General features: G+C 43.9%; 1 protein-coding gene across 1 annotated transcript in view; it reads left to right on the top strand.

The window, feature by feature from the left end:
* The window catches only part of ASL (argininosuccinate lyase), a 252,739-nt gene extending 236,827 nt beyond the window's left edge, over positions 1–15,912 (top strand). The window contains exons 16-17 of the mRNA XM_085649763.1: positions 4,529–4,635; positions 15,706–15,912. Of these exons, the coding sequence (XP_085505889.1) occupies positions 4,529–4,635; positions 15,706–15,850 (252 nt within the window). The 3' untranslated portion in view covers positions 15,851–15,912. The remainder of the gene's footprint in view (positions 1–4,528; positions 4,636–15,705) is intronic.
* Positions 15,913–16,409: the final 497 nt, after the last annotated feature.

Below are 16,409 nucleotides of genomic sequence, written 5' to 3' on the forward strand. Positions count from 1 at the left end.
CATGGGAATTGAATGTGGTGCTGTCCAGATTGATGAAGGAGCCTTTTGAACCTATTCACAAGGCTTCGTTGCAGCACCTGTCTTGGAAGGCGGCGTTCCTAGTGGCCATTACGTCGGCCCGCAGGGTGAGTGAGCTTCAGGCGTTGTGTTGCCTAGAACCTTATACGGTATTTCATGCTGCTAAGGTTGTTATGCGTACTCACCCTAAATTTCTTCCTAAGGTTATATCTGATTTTCATGTCAACCAGACCATAACTTTACCTACGTTTTTTCAGAATCCTTCTTCTCCAGCGGAAAGGGCTCTTCATTCCCTGGATGTTAGGAGGGTGTTGAAGTTTTATCTTGATAAGACCAAAGATATTCGTAGGTCAGACCAATTGTTTATCAATTATGGATCAGTCAGGACCGGTCTTGCTACCTCCAAACCATCCATCTCTCGGTGGATTGTGTCCTCTATACAATTGTGTTACCAAAAGGCTAATAAGACCTTAGGGGGTAAACCTAAGGCTCATTCCACCAGAGGCAAAGCTGCCACGACTGCTTTGCTGCGTAATGTTCCGATTGCAGAAATCTGCAAGGCGGCCACTTGGAGGTCGGTCCATACCTTTGCTGCGCATTACTGTCTGGACACGGATGCCAGGGCAGATGCTCAGGTTGGGCAGGCTTCGCTGCAAAATCTGTTCGCACAATAGTGGTATTATTTTGTAGTTTTCTCCACCGCCGTTTTGGTGTAGGGATGGGCTTGCCATTCTATTCACTAGATTATGACTATATACAGAGATCCCCTACTACAGAAGGAGTAGTTTATTTTCTGTAACTCCAGTTCTGTAGTAGGGGTATCTCTGTTATAGTCATAAGCGCCCGCCCTCCTTCCCGGTGGAGAGATACATGTTACTGTAAGGAATGCTACAGGTCTGGCGTGTTACGCCTTCAAAAAGAACTGAAAGTAAAAGGGACCTGCTGTGCATTCTGGGATACTGGAAAAGTTCTGGAAAGTTTTCTTAAAGGCACAGTATCCTGTTCTGAGCCACATAATGGCAGCCTATGGGGCTTGTCTGTCCATTCCTCCCTCTCTATCATTCCAGAGGCTTTTGCTGGTAGAGGCAGGTTTTTCTCTGTGGAAAAAGCTGGGCAGGCAGTGTTGTTGGTGGATGTTGGTGGAATTTTCTAGTTGAAGTACTGGACAGTGTAGCCTGTGGATATAGGCTGCATTATCTGTCTTTGAATTCTCTCTAAGTGTAGATGAAGGTCTGCATGGCTTGACAATTTAAGAGATTATTTTTATTGCTCCGGGGTCCACGCACATGGGCGGGACTATTCACTAGATTATGACTATAACAGAGATACTTCTCAAAAGCAACAAAGTCCGTGTGTGTTAAACAGGGCCTCTTTAGGTCAACGGAGCACGGGTCTGCTGACTCACTACAATCCTGTATAATGTTCCAAAGGAAAGTAAACCTACATAGGTTTTATAGGTTTTATATAAAGCCCTCACTCGCCAACCTGGTTGGTGACATGCTTCATCATCGGGCTCCACTGGGTATGGCCGAATGCCATCCCAGTGTGCTACAATGCCAGGTTACTGCGGAGCGGGGTTCGTGTGAGGTGACAGTGAATTTAAAAACTTCCAATTGAGTCAAAAAAGCAGTTTTATTTGTTTTGCTAATTGGAACTATTAAAAGAGAGTGAGGGTTAAAAAATAAAAGACCGGATTCACTCTGTGGCGGTCAACATGTTTCTGCCTTAATGTATGATTAACAGGCTTTCGTCAGGACCAGAGTGGGGGTGCGGAGTTCCGGTGGTGTGAGCGCGCTAAGGCTCACCCTCCCGTGGACTCACAGTGTGAAAAATATATACAGTGAATAATCCGCCAAAAGTTATAGTGGAGGAGAGGAACGAGTTTATTTCGGAGGCATATCCATGTGAAGCCTCAAGGATCCTGGGAGGGAAGTGTGAGCATATGGCACACCGCCCTCGTTGCTCAGCACCCGTTTGGTACCTGAGGAGCCTCTCGCACCCGGGTCTGGAATGTCTATAACAGAGATACCCCTACTACAGAACTGGAGTTACAGCAAAGAAACTACTCCTTCTCAAATGTCCAGCAATATATGCACTCAGTAATGCGGCATGAAATTGCCTATGAAACATAACACCAAGCCTGATATGTGCTCTGTTAACGATAAAATAAACCTGAATGCACTGAACATATGTCACATGGTGGCCCCTTGTTCTCAAACTACTTTGTTGTGTTCCTCCTTCAAAGAGGATGCTGCAGGAAAAATTACCATTACCCTTTGCTTGTAAGGATAGCAGTGCGGAGGAGCATAGGGAGATACTTAAGGTTGCAGTGCCAAAATAGCTCCGTTGATTGTCGGATCTTGTAGGACTGCAAATGTAGCAAAATCTCACCATAATTTGTCCTGCCAAGAAGAAAACCCATATTTACACTTCAGAAGGTACCGGGAGCCACTCTGGTAAGGAAATAAGGTGCCGCGTCAGCTATTAAAGCCATGTCAGTTATTAAAATAATGCAACCAGACAGCACACAAATACACTGAGCTACTGATTTCCAGTGAAATAGAAAAGCATTTGTAATAGTGCAGACAGACAGTATGCATATACTTTAAGCTTCCTATTGCCATTGAACTAAAAGTGCAGAAAACTACCTAATGATGTACAATGAAGGTTCACTACCGTGCCTTCCTGGAGAATCATACTTGGAATGCCCTAATATGTGCAAAGGCAGCAGGACATTTCCATCTGTGCACCCAGGATCTGTAACAGCACCCCCACATCCGTCAGGGCCATCCCAACACTGCCCCCCATTAGCAGGGTTGTAGACGCACCTCTTTAAAGAACACTTCATCACCATACATTAACAATCCACAAACCAGCTACCTCTCCTATTACTCATTGACTTTGTGTGTCTTTGACTCAGTACAGCTGTCCGCTGCGTTTTGGCTTGGTTCATGCTAAAGAAATACTGTATACATGCGTTGAAGAAAATACCACACTAATCGCACTCTTTGGCCTCCTGACAATAGGAAGTGGAGATGGTCTCATAGGACACTAGAATACCAAAAAAATAAGGTCGAGGACAGTGCTGTTCCCACTCCTGACGGAACTAGGATTATGAAACATCAATTACCAGTAACCGCTATTATTATGTAAATTTACTAGATTCCCGCCAACTTCTTTTTTTTATAAAAAAAAGGAATATCCACCCAAGCCAGCATCATCCCAGCTCAATGTTGGACTCGTGCAAATCCTTGTACAAGGTGTTTCCCAAAAGACTGAGTATTCACCTCCAAAAACACAGAATTGGACCACTAGGGTAGTGGCTAAAATGTCATGTACCATCCACTCTGTGCAGATTGTATCGAATCGCAGACCATGAACAGTTTTGTTTGAAAATCATTGCATTTGTGAATAGGTACGTTTGGGGTAGAGCTCCTGTTCCTCTGAAAACATGATATGTTGTTAGGACATTGCTTCACACATCCTACTTGATCTTACAGTTGGTTCCACAATCCCATAGGGCAATCTGTAGAGGAGAACTTTGGCTGTACAAGGTGCAGTGATTTTACCTGGGAATTATGACCGCAATCAAATCTGCTTCGGTTGAATGAAAGACTGAAGGCCCAGCTTTGTTTACATTCTTTTTGTTGGGAAGCTTGTATAAGTAACTCAAATCTAAAATTATATTTTTGTTAGAAAATGTTTCTTACCTTAACTCCAATAAAGGGCCATATGTATAATTTCAAATTGCGATCGCAAACGCTGAAATTCACAGAATTTCGGCGTTTGCGATCGCAATTGGGCTTAGTGGTATGTATTAATGGAAAACTGCCTTGCAAAATAAGAAATCGCAAAATTTGCGATTCCCTATTTTGCGATTGCATTTATGGAATCGCAAATTGCGATTCCTTAAATGCAATGTAAGAAGCACAGAAAAAGTGCAATTTGGCCTTAAGGAATCGCAAATAACCGCCCACTTCAAGTTGGTGGTAATTTGCGATTTCTTTGAAAAATGCTCTTTTTTGCATTTTTCAAAGTGCTGTGTGGTGTACATACATGCCCTTAGGGCATGTATGTGTGCCACATGTGCACACATGCACATTTCAGGGATACAACAGGGTGTTCTTTTGAGACCCTGGCACCCTTGAAATTGCATTCTCAATTTACGATCCTCTAACTGAGAATTGCAAATTGAGAATGTCTTCCCATTCATTCCTATGGGCCTCTAGGCCCATAGGAATGAATGGGGAGGTATTCCTTAATGGTGAATCACAGTTTGCGATTCGCAATTAAGGAATGTGTAGGATTCGCAAAATTATTTGCAAATCCTACATACATAACGTTTTGAGATTCTCAAATAGCGATTCGCAAAAAATAGCTATTTGAGAATCGCAAAAGGACATTTTGATACATATGGCCCATAGTTAGAATTACTGTTCTTTCAGTCCGACTTTTAATTTAAGCATTACTCCTGAGTACTAGTAAAGCAATATGTACTTTTTCATTGCAGATGCCATTCCGACAAGCTCATGGAGTCTCTGGGAAGGCAGTCCACTTGGCTGAGACGAAGGGTATTTCTGTCAAGTTCCTCTCTTTGGAAGACCTCAGGGGTATCAGGTTTGTGTTCCCAGATATTCTTGGAGGGTAACTGTGTGAATTAGCACTGTTGGATGTAACATGTAGGAATGGTAGAAGTAAGCTGGTATAATACTTAAATGTATTAGAACCCCATACCACTAATGTGCCCTTGGTGTGAAGATGGCACTGATCTAGTAAAAAAGAGGAGAATGCTGTTTCACCATACTAGGGGCCAGATATACAAAGCATTTTTGCGGTTTCAAGCAACTCGCAAAAATCCTTTTTTTTATGAATAAACCTCAAATTGCAATTTGATAAGAAGTTACTAAATCACAATTTGGGTTTGCAACTTAATACCTATTCAGTATTTGAAAGGGGTGTGTTTGCATGTCCTTTCAAAATTTCGCCTACACTTATGCTACTGGGAATCGGTCAAAAAACAAATAGACACTTAGTAGATCATAAGTATTTTTTATTTCTTGCAATGACTGTGGCACAAATATGTATTGCTTCAGAATGGTTATCATCTGATGCTCCTACTTTTGAAATTTGGAGATCCAAGCTGTATCGTATTTATGAAATTGAGTGGAATTTGTATGCATTGAGGGGAGCCCGGAAAAAACGTATTGGTCTATTAATTTGGGGAGCGTTAACAAATTTCTTAGAGAATGGTTGAATTTGGAAACAAGGGATTTATTCAGTAATTAAGTTTTGTATGCTTTTAATCAATGTTACTTTTCACTGCCAAAATGTTTACGTGATGTATTAATTTAAAGGAACTGTCATGGATAATAAAAAAAAAATAAAAAAAAAAAATGAAAGGGGGGTGTTTAAGGCGCCCTTTCTAAATTCCTAATTGAAGTGGTATGTATTGATGTTTTGCAACCGAATTCCGGTCGCAAAACATGAATCTTTTATTACCTTCTCAAAGGAAGTGGTAAACCATTCGCAATTGGTAAGGGGTCCCCTTCCCCTTTGTAAATGTTGAGAAAACATTTTAAAGTGTACCATTGCCTACTCTTAAAATTAAACTCGCACTTTTCATTGTTTTAAATGCATCCTGTTTTACTTTAGGTAAGACTGGTTGCATTAAAAAATGCTTTATTTAAAAGCACTCACAAACATGGTGGTTTGCTGAAACCAGCAGGCCACCGTCCCTGTGATGGCTTAGGTTCCTAATGGATCACAATATGCATCCTACCTCATTAATATTGGTGAGGTAAGTCTGTTTGTGACCCACTGGGACACGGTAATTTGCAAATCAACCTATTAGTATATAGGTTGATCCTCAAATTATCACACTGGTTTAAAAAATACTGGTCGCAAACCAGTATTTAGCGACCAGTACTTTATACATCTGCCCCTAGTGCTTATGATTTGTGAAATACACAATATGATATGACGCTGAACTAGTTGAGCAAGTGCAGACGATGTCTGAATGAATGGTAACCTGCCACACGTCACAGTAAACACGTCTGCACCTTATTAATGAAAAGATAAGTATGACTCTGTGCGTAAATATTAATATGCTATGTATATCAATGTAACTGCACAGACAAAAGCAGTTATAACTGACTGACTGAGACATTTATAAAGCGCAACTAATGCCGAGGCGTCTTGGCGCTAAGATAAGGTACCTGCGAGTGCGACTAGATCGATTAGCATTGAGAGTAAAGCCAGATTTTAATTTGCTTCCTAAAAAGTATTCTACTTGGTTGAAGTCGGAGTGGTGTCGGAAGTGAGTTCCACAATTTTGCAGCTAAATATGAAGATCGCTTTCCTCCCCACCTCACTCTATTTATCTTAGGACATAACACCAATCCCGCATTAGAAGATCTAAGATGGCGCAATGGGTTATAGCGAGGGAACAGAGCTTGTAGATCAGATGCCACTCCACCGTAAAAGGCTTTGTGGACTATGCACAGAGCCTTAAAATCCACCCGTCATTTGACTGGAAGCCAGTGTAGTTGCTTTACCCCAGCAGATGTGGAGTGATGCTTTGGAAGATTAAGTAATACTCTTACGGCTGCATTTTGTAACAATTGGAGTTTGCAAAGCTGAGCTGCCCCTACTCCCAGCTATAGAGCATTAGAATAATCCAGCCTTGACAGCACCAAAGCTCCCACCACCGTTTTCCTCAATGAGAAAGGGATGAAGGGTAAGACCTTCAAGGTGTAGAAACGGGCTGAGGACACCTGGTTAATCTGTGGGGCTAGAGTGAGGTCTTTGTCTATCAGGACACCCACATTTCTTACTCTGGCTGCCGGCACTGAACACGTTCCAGCTTCAGGGGGCCACCACGGTTGACTCCAAACAGATGCTTTTCACTAGGTAATTCAGAAAAAAGGTTATAATAGTGACATATAAAAAGTGTCAGTTGAATGCATGGACCATTTACATTAATATCAACCAAATTTAACAATTCACATCATTCAGTTGCGACACCTCCATCCCCCTTCTCTCTTCTTCAGCCGCTAGCATCAGTGTGTGAAGCATTGCGGACCAGGTGTCCAAATCATCAGGTAGTTTATCATCTGGCAGGACCATTTTCATCCTAATTTCCTCTGCAATTGCCCATTCTAAGAGAACTATCTCCCAGGAGCCCTTCGGCATGCTGCATTTCTTAGGCCACTGAATGGCAAATTTATATTTAATTCTTGATCTCTTAGGCCTAGCAACAACATTAAGATCACAGTACTTCCATGACATTTCAATAGTAAGGTTTACAGTATCACATAACTCACTGGTCACTTTTTGCCAATACGCTTGCAAAAGTCACTGGCCCATATAGTGTGTAGAAAATCATCTCTTCCCTCCCCACTTCTGGGACATTCTGAAGATTTGCCTGAGTAAATTCTAGTTCTTCACATAAACCTTATATACACACAAACCTTAATCTCAATGGGTGCTAAAATCAGTGCACCTGTAATGACAGATAAAATGTAAGTAATTAATATTGCAATCAATATTCAGGATGGTATTGTGAATATTCTAATCAGTAGCACAGTGCTATGTGATGTGTGCTGTTGTAACCGTGGAAGTTAGTTCCATTCCGATTACACATAGTGTGTTTTTGAAACCTTGGAAACCTTCTCCTATATCAGTAATAAGGACTGAAGCTTGAAGACCTTCATTTTGAAAAACAATATGTATTGGGTCTTCATTGAGTAAGCCACGCTGCCCCTTGACGCCCACTCTCTACTTCCTTCAGGTAGGCCACTCCTCACCCCTCCTTGCGCAGGCTTCACTTCCCAATAAGCACCGGTTTCCTTATCCTAACCCTCCCTGATCTCTCCCCTTTCCTTTTTGTACAGCAACCCTTAATTGGCAACCTGGTCCTGAAGATGATCCTGATTGAATAGGATCGAAACGCCGTCGACCATTCAGCTCAATCTACAGCGCAAATTCAACTATGGTTGACATAAAATGTTTAACCAAACCTCAACCAACTTTTGTAAATAATCTTTGTTGAACAATATATTTCTGTATATATATTCTTTTCACTTTGTCACATTGCACCTTCCGCTGCTCTCTCACTTGTCACTTCCGCCGTCGCCTTTGTGTGTCACGAGCACATTAGTGCACCAAGTACGTTTTGGGTTGCCCTTGCATTGTTGCATACAGTGCTGATATATCTGTTCTATATTTTTTTGTTACTTCAAATATATGATGCCAAGAGCACTTTCTAAAACATACCACGAGTCTCCCTTTTCCTTCTTGTAATGTCTTGTACATGCATATTTCTCTTCCAGGGGATCCTCATCAATAGTCATAAGCACTAAATATTCCCGCCCATGTGCGGGGACCCCGGAAATAATAAAATTATATATGAAGAACATATATATACAGCTCTGTATATGTATACACATATATAATTTTTTCCAAGCAAATGCAGCCCTCATAGAAGGCTAAACAATGTAGATACAATTATCCAATAATGCACCATAGGTATAAAAATACACCTAAATCTCTTTTTTTTTTTTTTTTTTAAATGAGGTAACAAATTCATAATAAAGGAAAAAAGAACACTGTGCAAAACACAGATCCACCAAACATTGTTAGCCTGCAGGCTGCATTGCAATACAATACCATAGAGACTGAAAAGCCTTGTACAGGTAAAAACTGGCACCGTGCCTTTTAGGCAGCCCTGACTCCAATATCCCATCATGCCTCAGGGGTGACAGTTGGGTCAGTTGTTCTTTCCGGCTCCTTCTGTCAGGACCCTGGAACTCAGCTCTCTTCTTTTTTGACTTTTCAGTCAAGAATTGTTACTTTTCTAGTAATTTTTTGGGCTTCCTCTGCTTAAACTGTCAGGGAAGCGTACATCTGTGTTTTCTGACTAATTTAGCAACTTTTTCTGTCAGAAAAATGCCTTCTTTATTCATGCCGTGTCCATCCTGTGGCAAAAAGAAGGCCTCTTCAGACACACACGAGGTGTGTATCGTCTGCCTACCAGATTCTCACTCTCCTGCATCCTGCCGTCACTGCAAGGACCTTTCAAAGAGGACTTTGAAAGAGAGAGAGAGAATTAGGCTTTATGGCCTTTCGGAGTGGTCGACGTCGAAGCAGCTGGTCTCTGTCTGTTCTCCATCGGCGTCCGGCTCGGCGTCGAAGACTCCAGCGGCGGGAACGTCGCTGAGAGGTGAGGAGTCCAGGGGGAGTCATGCTTCCAAACGAAAGTCCACGTCGACGCTCGATCCGGTGGCGAAGCGCATTTGTTCGTCGTCGGCTACTTCGACGTCAAGAAAACATCCATCGACATCGAAGGAGGCTCATCGCCGATCAACGTCGAGAAAACACCGTTCGACGTCAAGACATCTCTCAACGTCAAAATCGACACCAAGAGAGAAGTCGACGTCGCAGGAAGAGCGCAGGCGTTGACGCCGAGGCAAAGATCGGTGTCAAAAGATCCTGCAAGATCTTCGACGTCGAGACATGATTCGCCGTCAAGAGAAAGACGATCCTCTTCGAAAGTGCTGTCGACGCCGAGGCAAAGATCATCGTCGCAACATTCGACGTCGAGGCGGGTGCCTCCGTCTGAGTCGATGTCGAGGCGGGTGCCTCCGTCGGAGTCGACGTCGAGGCGGGTGCCTCCGTCGGAGTCGACGTCGAGGCGGGTGCCTCCGTCGGAGTCGGCGTCGAGGCGGGTGCCTCCGTCGGAGTCGGCGTCGAGGCGGGTGCCTCCGTCGGAGTCGGCGTCGAGGCAGGAGCCTCCGTCGAGGTCGGCATCGAGGCAGGAGCCTCCGTCGAGGTCGGCGTCGAGGCAGGAGCCTCCGTCGTCTAAGTTCTCCAGATCTTCAGAGAAGATAGTGACGTCGAGGCGAGATTCCCCATTGGGTTCTAGACCTCCGTCCAGGACAAGCCCTCCGTCGACGACAAGACTCTCGACGTCGAGGCAGGACACATCGCCGGTGATTCATTCGGCGTCGAAGTCCAGGTCTCCGGTGATAGGCCTATCACCGTCGAGACGGTCCCCCGAGGTGGGATACCAGGAGACGTCACACATTCGTCTGACGCTTAAGAAAGTATCGAGCCATACATAAAGCTACTTTGCAGCACCTTACGTGGAAAACAGCTTTTTTAATAGCTAACACTTCAGCACGTAGGGTGAGTGAAATATAGGCCCTCTGTTCTAAAGAGCCCTACACTATTTTTCATCTGAATAGGGTAGTGATGAGAACTCATCCATCTTTTTTACCAAAGGTGGTGTCAGATTTCCATATTAACCAGACTATCTCCTTGCCTACCTTTTTTCCCAACCTCTCATCGCCAGCTGAGAGGGCGTTGCACTCTTTAGATGTCAAGGGCGTTCTAAAGTTCTACCTAGATAGGACTAAGGCTGTCAGGAAGGCTGACCACTTATTTGTTAACTATGGTGCTGTCCGCACAGGTTTTGCTGCATCTAAGCGTTCCATTGCTAGGTGGATTGTGTCAGCCATTAAATTGGCTTATCAGCAGAAGCCACTGGTCGCTCGACCTAAAGCGCACTCCACAAGAGGGAAGGCGGCTACTGCTGCTTTTCTCAATAATGTCCCACTCTCCGAGATCTGCAAGGCAGCCACTTGGAGATCTGTCCACACATTTACGAGGCATTATTGTCGGGATTCGGACACCAGAGCAGACACTCAAGTAGGACAAACCTCCTTGAGGAATCTGTTCAATAACTGAATTTGTCAATGGTTTATTACTCCATGTATAGTGCAGTTCTCAGTTGCCTGCAGGTGGAAGGTGGGCTTGCTATTCTATTCAGTGCTTATGACTATTGGTGAGGATCCCCTGGAAGAGAAGGATAAGTTACTTACTTGTAATCCTAGTTCTCTTCCAGGGGTATCCTCATCAAAGTCATAAGCAACCCACCCGCCTCCCCAGGCAATTATGAGGTTTGTATTATTTAACATGGAGGAAATATATCTTTGTATGTAGGACTACAGTCCCGCAAAGAACAACTGACCCAACTGTCACCCCTGAGGCATGATGGATATTTGAGTCAGGGCTGCCTTAAAGGCACGGTGCCAGTTTTTACCTGTACAAGGCTTTTCAGTCTCTATGGTATTGTATTGCAATGCAGCCTGCAGGCTAACAATGTTTGGTGGATCTGTGTTTTGCACAGTGTTCTTTTTTCCTTTATTATGAGTTTGTTACCTCATTAAAAAAAAATTGAGATTTAGGTGTATTTTTATACCTATGGTGCATTATTGGATAATTGTATCTACATTGTTTAGCCTTCTATGGGGGCTGCATTTGCTTGGAAAAAATAATATATGTGTATACTTATACAGAGCTGGATATATATGTTCTTCATATATAATTTTATTATTTCCGGGGTCCCCGCACATGGGCGGGAATATTTAGTGCTTATGACTTTGATGAGGATACCCCTGGAAGAGAACTAGGATTACAGGTAAGTAACTTATCGATACTTGCTTTCCTCAAGGATACCAGTTGAGACATTGTTGTTGGTTTTCACACATACAGCACCAGCGCTGTCACCGGAGGGTGATTCCTTATTTGCTTGGTGGCGTGGTCCCATGCAAATAAGGGAATCCCTTTCGCCTCTGCACCCACGCTGTATTATAGAGCCCGCGCCATATTATAGAGGCAAAGAAGCTGTCAGGAGGTGCACTGACAGTGCACCACATGCAAGGGGATCCCTCTCCCTTCTTAAAAGTGCAGGCGGGTTGCTGTCTGCACAGTGTAATATGGAGCTCCTGCTTCACAACCGCTCTGTTTTTCACTTGAATGAGCTGCCCCAGGGCAGCACAACTTCATGGCTTCCCTGGGGGCAGTGCATTCAATGTAGGTTGGAGCCCTGCACCAAACAGTTTTTTCTTCTTTTTTTTCAAAAAGAAAACCCAGAATGGAAATTTATTTTTGAAAATAAAAAAGAAAATGGTCCCCTTGCCAAGAGGAGCCTAATGACTCCCACCTGGACAACCCAGATTTCCCAGAGAATACTGCAGGTGGCCTAGAGGGTGCCCCCTTTGTTCCTCCTGGGAGAGTGCAGAGTAGACCAAGGAGGTCTAGATCCTCCTCAAGAGATTCCAATGCCCCAGGACATTCAATAAGGACCTCCATATCTAGTAAAAGGGAAAACTCTTTTGATAGGGAATATCAACTTATTAAACTTGTGAAAGCTAGGCTTAGGCTCAGGTAAGAGCAGTTTACCCTTGACAAAGAGTCCCTCAACGTCAAGCGAGCTAGGAAGAAATTGGGACTAGAGTCCCATGGTGGCAGCATCAAGGTCCCTAGAGTTAGAGAAACTTCTTTTGACCATAGGAACCTGAACAAGATAGTCCCTCCCTACCATGTTGGGGATGACATTCACAAATGGATAACTGCTTTGGAAAGGGTCTGTAAAGTCAGAGGGCAGCTATCTTGTGGCTCTCCTTTGCTGACAAAGGTAGAGACCCGCTCCTCACTGTTAGAGGAGAGGATGCTGATAATTACTCAGTGTTGAAGAGTGCTCTCATTGATGGGTTTGGCTTAACCACTGAACAATACACGATTAAGTTCAGAGACACCCAGAAAGCACTGACCCAGGACTGGGTAGCTTTTGTAGATAGTGCCATTAAGGCTCTGGGAGGCTTGCTACATGGCAGCAAAGTGCATGACTACCAAGGATTGTAACAATTGATTATGAAGGAGCAGATCCTTAATAATTCTCAGATCCAGCTTTTGCACCAGTACCTGGTAGACTCAGAGCTGACTTCTTCCCAAAAATTAGGAAAGAAGGCAGGTAAATGGGTCGGAACCAGAGTTAAGTGGAAGAACCATGGTGGTGGTGACCAGAAGAAAGATACTTCCAAATCCTAAGAGAAAGGTGGGGATAGTTCTAAAGAGAAGTCTTCTGAAGGTTCCCAAAAGACTTCCTCTGGGGGTGGGTCCCAAACTCCTGCTTCCCCTGGAAAGAAACGGTATTACTTTTTTTTTTTTTTAAAAGCAAGTCCACAAGAAAAATGATTCTGATTGCCCCAAGGCCAGCAATAAGAAAACTACTACTAGTACTACTACAGCAGTCCCCTAGTGCCCCAGGTAGTGATCCACCGGGTAGCACACCCAGAGGTTTAGTTGAGTTCTCATGGGGTACTGAGATGGATACTGGCCTAGCCAGATCCCCACATGGGTCACCTTAGTCTGTGATGTTGGCATGGGGTTTGCCACTTTTACTGTAAGTCCCAATACCTTGGGCAAGTACAGACAGGAGCCTCTGATTAATTATCAGAAAGCTGTAGCCTGTAGGGACACAGGAGCAAGTGTCACCATGGTTACAGGAAAACTGATGTCCCTCCTTCAGCTTTTACCTGCATACATGTACCAGGTGACCAACACTGATGGTGATAGAACAGATCATCCCATAGCCATAGGCAATATCAGCTGGGGAGGGGTCACTGGTCCTAAAAGGGTTACAGTGTCCTCAAACTTCACTTTAGATTGCCTCTTGGGCTATGACTTGGAAACTTCAGCCTGAGCTGCAGTAGAACTGAAGGCCCATCTAGAAATGTTAGGCCTCCCTGAGAAAGTTGGTTTGACCCTTAGGGCCCTAGTCCAACCACAGGGAAATTCAGGAGCAGTGTAGCCTGAAAGCATGGCCCACTATGCTCCACCAGAGAGCAAAGGGGAGGAGGAAAAGTCTCCCCCAGACTTTAGGTGAGGGTCAGCCTCCTCAGGGAACTGATGCTATCCCAGTGAAGAAACTTCCCCAGAAGATGTCAGGCCTGTTCTGGCAGAGCCACTGAGGGCAGGGGAATCTTCCAAGGAGGTACCCAGTCTGGAGCAGGTATCCTGCCCCTCTCTACCAGGCCTCAGGCCCCCCGGGCCCACTGCCAAGAGGAATCCCCTCATCCACAGATGGTGGACCCCCAGCCTGGTAGTACTAGCCAGGTGGATAATGCTCAGCAATCTGAGCAATCTGAGGGATCCCTCTTACCCTTAGCAAATGACATCCCCATGTGGACTCTGTTGGGCAAAGTAAGACATGGCAGTCCCAAACCTTCACTGGCCCTCCATTGTTCCAACCAGACACGATCAACCAAAAGCTATAAGCAGCCAGGGGTTGACCCCTAAGGATAGGCACAAGTCAGTCATGGAGATAAAGGCCTCAATGGTGACTAGTGTTCTGAGGAAGCTGTGACCAACCCTGGTAGGGCCTCACTTCCCTAATCGGACACCCCACCAGCCTCTCTCTTGGCTCAAAGAGATGGCAGGAGACACCACAAACATTTGAGAGGGTCCAAGACCCTACAGGGGAGGAACTTCTCATTGGACCATAGGATAGGGAGTACCCATGCTAGTGCAGGACCTTCCTTATATGGCCACTTAGGGAATAAAGACTCAACTTGGCAAGCTTAGCCTTATCCCCTTTCGTTTGGGGGGGTTATGTAGGAAGGTAGGATCCTTCTGCATGGTTAGCCCCACTTTTTGCCTGGTGCTAAGCTGTTTTTTTAGAGTGTGACTGGGATTCTGCTAGTCAGGGGCCCAGTTTCTTTGCTTTCTCCCTTGCATTGTTAGGTTCAGTAATTGGGAACATCTAAGATTGGATACTGGGGTACCCTTATAAGTCCCTAGTATATGGAACTAAGGTACCCACGGCATAGGTACCCCAGAGGTCCCCCATGGGCTGAAGCATTCATTATGCCACCCATGAGAGACATAGATAGCAGCAGTTGTATTAAACTCGTGTTTCAGATATTTTTCGATAGGCAATCCGCTTTAACACCAGCTGAACACTAAAACATGAAGGTATTACCAAAACCTACCTGCTGATACTTTAGGACATACACACATCCAGTCGGGAATTTACAAACTCTCTGGCTTAATTTGGAACGCAAATTACATTTACAATAAGAATTCACATCACACCTGTCCTAGTGCTACGAGACAGCAAGGCAATCCCTCTGCCCCACGCCCCCACTCTCCCCCAACCCTAAATAGAGATGTCCTAAGGGGTACAGCACTAAAAATCATAACCAGCATTTGTAAGTAGCCAAACTGACTACATAAACAAAAAAGTTGGTCTCTCATTTGCTTTGCATTTAGATGCGACAAAATCCACACAAAAATTAGATTCTGTTGTAACCTACAGTATCGAAGAAGCTAGTACTACGTGAAAAATACGTAAAAGAGAATGTTCCATCTATAAGTGTCAATGTAAAGCAATGTATAATGTAATATTATGAAAGCAATGTGCCTTCCCCAATGCTGTACACCTCAAGAACCCATCACCTTACTATGTCTACGACCCTACGTATGCATATTTATATCTCGTCTGCTCTACATACGAAATACATTGCATAATACTTTACATGTATTGAACTGTTCTAAGGGGATTTCGTATACCTACCTATAAAAGTTTTAGTCTATTTAAACCATTCCAAGAATGTAAGAAGACAATAGTGTTAATGCATTTCTAAAAATCATATTATTGCAAGATGTTTACCTTAGCTTATAGCACATTTTCCGTTCCTTCTTCCCCATGCTCCGCTCTCCTTTCTCTCTTCTATTATGTACTGCGGCAGAAAAATCTTAAATAGAAGCTTTGACCTAAAAATATAAAATGACTATGCATACAAAAGAATTGGCGTTAATGTGTTGCCTTTTGTTTCATCACAGTCCGCTGTTTGAGAGTGACGTGTCTCAGGTGTGGAACTACACAAACAGTGTGGAGCAGTACACTGCAGCAGGCGGAACCGCAAAAAGCAGTGTGAATTTGCAGATTGAGCAGCTGAGAGCTTGGATGAAGAAAAGCAAGGATTAATGTGCTCTTTAATGTACCATTTATGTCTACATGTAGTAAATAAATATCATGCTCAAACGTCATATTCTCGTTCATTTCTATTCTTCTTTTTCAATCGTCTTTACTCAAAACTCATTGCAGGAGGTCCCCGGTAACTCTGCCCCCGAGTAACCGATACCTGAGGCACTAATAACCAGTGACCAAAGATTCTCAATCTCTTGACATTCGTTTTCTGAGTAAACCTTTGTTTGCGGTATGCAACAGGCATGACTAGTCCATATTGATGGTTTCAAAGTTTATAAACAGAGAGAGAGTCTATCAGTATGGAGCATATTGATTTATATGTTTACAGCCTTGTTCCTCCCAGACAGCATATTTGTAGGGATGGGGATAAAGGTGTGTTGTATTATGCTTGCTTTCTATTGCTCTTCATAGGCCTCCCAACGCACTGAAACACTTTGCAGGTGGGTAGAAGGGTAATCCGAAGGGAGTTCTTGTAGTGTGACCTATGTGAGAGTGTTTTGGTGTTGTCTGTGATGAGCAAATTTGGTGTCCCTATCTTGTCATATCATATGTCGCA

The sequence above is a fragment of the Triturus cristatus genome, chromosome 3_2 (genome assembly GCF_964204655.1).
Source record: "Triturus cristatus chromosome 3_2, aTriCri1.1, whole genome shotgun sequence".
Lineage (NCBI taxonomy): Eukaryota > Metazoa > Chordata > Amphibia > Caudata > Salamandridae > Triturus > Triturus cristatus.